General features: G+C 37.6%; 1 protein-coding gene across 1 annotated transcript; it reads right to left on the bottom strand.

Annotated features, from left to right (window-relative positions):
- Positions 1 to 438: 438 nt before the first annotated feature.
- Positions 439 to 2467, bottom strand: LOC141607819 (chlorophyllase type 0-like). The gene is made up of 2 exons (XM_074427167.1): positions 2076 to 2467; positions 439 to 1252 (listed from the first exon to the last, which is right to left on the bottom strand). The coding sequence occupies exons 1-2, from the start codon at positions 2367 to 2369 to the stop codon at positions 536 to 538; spliced, it is 1011 nt and encodes a 336-aa protein (XP_074283268.1). The 5' UTR covers positions 2370 to 2467; the 3' UTR covers positions 439 to 535.
- Positions 2468 to 3811: the final 1344 nt, after the last annotated feature.

The raw sequence follows: 3811 nt of genomic DNA, 5'->3' as shown, positions 1-3811 counted from the left end.
CCTCATTGTTTTGCACGTGGTACCCAACTTTTTAAGTTTGTGTACATAATACTCTTTATGTTTAATTTTCATTCACAACACACCATTTTTGTCGCTATAAAAAAACGCAATTGTTCATAACTCCTAGATCGAAATTCAGAATAGGCCAATTTTTTTTCCTAAAATGATTATCTCGTCATAATCTACTATCTGAGAAAAACAAAATTGCCAACTGACATTTTATAGGGTGTTTTTAACGAAAATGTCAAATCAACCATATCTTCGATCTTAAATTTTCAAATGACCATTTTCGTTTTATCACTTTTCAAATTTTAAAGACTATAAAGAAGACACGTTGTGCTTGGAAATCAAATCTCAAGGATATCATGTGCACAAACTTAAAAAGTTGGATACCACGTGCAAAATGATAAAGTTCAAGGGTACCATGTGAATTTTCAGTTAATATAAAGACGTACAATGCAAATTTATTGGAAATTGTTAAAAGACGATACATGAGATATGATTACCAAGCAACGGCCAACCATTGGGTGATGCCTTAAGCATCATAATACTGTTGAGACAGACCCTTTTCATCCACTGGATGAAGCTTGGTAGGAGCTAGAGACGGATTCGACAAAATCTCGTTAAACACAGCAGGACTCCCACCAAAATAGGCGTCAATAAAGGCGACCATTATCCCACCAAGAGTCCTTCTCATAATATCATAAGTCCCTCGCTTCCCACTCCCACACATTGTTCTTAAAAGACTAGCAAGAGGATTATTGTCATTCAACATGTCACAGTGGCCATAGTTAGAGATCACAAAATACGACGCTTGTACACATTCCTTGTAAAACTGAGCGTGGCTGAGTCCCTTGGGTGTGCAACTTGTGCCCACACCCGTGCCAATGATCGTGGTTGGAACAGATATGTTGAGTGAATTAGCCTCTTTGGTCAGAACGTATGGCTTGCTTCGCCGCTCAACGAATCCTACTTTGTTACCAGCAACCGGGTCGACTGCTAGTAATGCTGACACTTTGACATTGAGGGTTGTTTTCTTGGTGTAGCCAAGGACAAGAGCGAAGGCCGTCTTTCCTCCCCTGCTATGTCCTGACATTGCAAACATGTCGAAATTCGCCGTAACTTGTTCAGGCAGGATGTTGGGCTTAGCAGTGTTTATGTTTAAGGCTAACCAATTGGCTACATCTGCTGCATCATCTATCTCTTGCTGTTGGCTTGGGATAATGGGGATTATGCCAAAGTATGTGAATAACTGTAGGACATGGCAAAATTAAGGATGAAATTAGGCAAATCAGATTACATTTTAATATTGCTATGAATACTTTACTGCCCGTATATTTATGTCCATCATATTACAAAAATATCACCATCTAATAGAAGAGTTACTGGTTATGTACTACTCCCTCTTTCCCCCCGTCATTTATTGTTCTTTTTCATTTTGGGTGTCTCAGTTATTTTTTGTTTTTTTCTATTTTAAGAATAAACTTAATTAGCAATTTAATCATTCACATCCAATTTGTTCCACTTGTCATCTAGTAATTGGCCCCCTCATCTTTCCTTGGTCTTTGTGCCAAAACCAAAGGGCAACAATTGACCGGGACGGAGGGAGTATTGAAACTTTTAGTTCGAACAAAGTATATAGCCATGGCAAATTCTTGTTTCAGACGGGTCATTTTCGTTTGAAACAATAAGACTGGGTTTTAAGACTATTTTATGGTCAAATGTCACCATAATCATTCAAGGTAGTGTTTACAGCTTAAGGTGACATTTGGATGTAAAATGGTCTCAAATCCCTGCTTATTGTTTCAGACGAAAATAGTACGCTTAAAGGGATTCTTACCGGCTTGGCATATATGCATGGTGCATCAATTAAAAAATGAACTGCATATACAAGATTCATATTTAGACCTAAAAAGCTAACTCCTTATTCTGAAATGAGACGATGATCAAATTAGAGTTAAAACTATCATATTACTTTTAGTGTATATGGTCTGTGACTGATGACTTAGAATTTGAGCATCAGTATTGTATTATTATTTATTACGCGTGTTTGGATTAAGAGACAGTTAATATACCATTGGAGCAACGACAATGATGCCATGAGAAGCTGTGAAGTTAAATAGCTCAGTATACTCGTAATTTGGAATATCAAAGCCGTGGACGAAAAAGAGGATAGGGTATACTCCTGCTTCCTTAGGTGAAAAGATCACCAAAGACTTGGGAGATATGGATGTATCCACTCTTACTGGAGTATAAATTCCCCTTTTGAATACATTGAGTGACGCCGGTTTCTGAAATAAGTGATCGGTAGCTTCCGAAGAAGCAATGACTGCCAACAACGTCAATAGAATAGTTGTTATGCTAGCCATTGGTCAATCACAAATTCTTATGTAAAACCGTTTTTAAGGACTGTTTTTTTTGTTAGTGAGAAGAGAGGAGTAAAAGAGTGTGTGCGCTTTTTTTAAGCAACACGAGGGTCTTATTTATAGGAGGTTAGCGACTTAACGATGATTCAACGACCAACGTAAATCAAAGAGAAAGTGGTCGCCGTACACAATTTCAGTCATAAGCCCATGATACGTGGTTAGTTAGGTCCTGTATTTTTAAACTTAATTTTGCTAAATTTTTGTAATCCGAATTTATATGTTCTAAATTTTTTTGACCTATTTATAGGAGTTGAACTTTCTAAATTTACATAATCTCATCTAATCTAAATTTATAGGATTTGTACTGCACTTACAAGATATGAATTTTTCTAAATTGAACTTATAAGATCGATATTGAACTTGGAGCTCAACCTTTTTAAACTAAAGTAATAGAATCTAAACTTAGTTTAACTTAAGTTTAATTATTGTTGGGAAAATAGACGAGAATAATCCAACCTTTTGTATCTCTTATAAGAAAAATTCTACATTTTATAATCTCAAAATTCTTACTTTATTCTCCTCTTAAAATTTATCATTTATTGCTTAAACTAATAATAATAATAATAATGCCCGGCCGGGTTGTCGCTGATCCTGCTTAGCGTAAGTGTGCTAAGTACGGGGATTTGTGCGCGGCAGCTGGTTATGGTTTCCTTCCCTTCTCTTTCTCTTCACTTAGGGAGCTGGGTTCGGAATGCTGTTGCATTGCTCAAGCGGATTCAGAAATTCTCGGTATCTTAGGACGCGGGGGATCGGGTGGCCGCTTACATTTTTACTAGACTTAACTTTGCTGTTGCTAAGGGTGTGGGAGCCCAAATTGTCTCTCGGCTCCCACCAATTTCATGTAAACTTTTATTTTCCTTTTAATGAAAGCCGCGCACATCATTTTATATATAAAAAAAATTAATAATAATAATAATACCAATAATAATAATAATAATAATAATAATAATAATAATAATAATAATAATAATAATAATAATAATAATAATAATAAGGTTAGAGAGAGGAGAGGCGCTGCCGCGGCGCCTATCACTTCAGCCATCACCACCGCCACACATCGATCATTAGACCTCACGTCGTGGGTCTGACATGCCCACTAGTGGTTGTGGCATCTTTTAGGGTGGTTCGTTTCCGTTTTTGCATTGCTGTCGTCGCCGGTCTTGTCAATTGTTGTTGGCTGCCCATAACTTCGGTTGCTTTCACGTTGGCTGTCTCCTGTCGTCGCCGGCCATCTGCACCCTTTTCCCGTCGCCAATCTCTTGTTCGTTTTTTTATATTGTTGTTTGCCGCCTGTTTCTTTTTCTGTTTCTCTTGCCGCCGCTGCAATTACCGGTCTTTGCCACCCCTGCGTGCCGCCCTACATTTCCTCGTTGTCCTGTTGTTGC

Source organism: Silene latifolia, chromosome 1 (genome assembly GCF_048544455.1).
Source record: "Silene latifolia isolate original U9 population chromosome 1, ASM4854445v1, whole genome shotgun sequence".
In the NCBI taxonomy this organism is placed as follows: domain Eukaryota; kingdom Viridiplantae; phylum Streptophyta; class Magnoliopsida; order Caryophyllales; family Caryophyllaceae; genus Silene; species Silene latifolia.
Note: the sequence above shows the minus strand (reverse complement) of the source record. Positions and strands in the feature narration are given on the sequence as shown.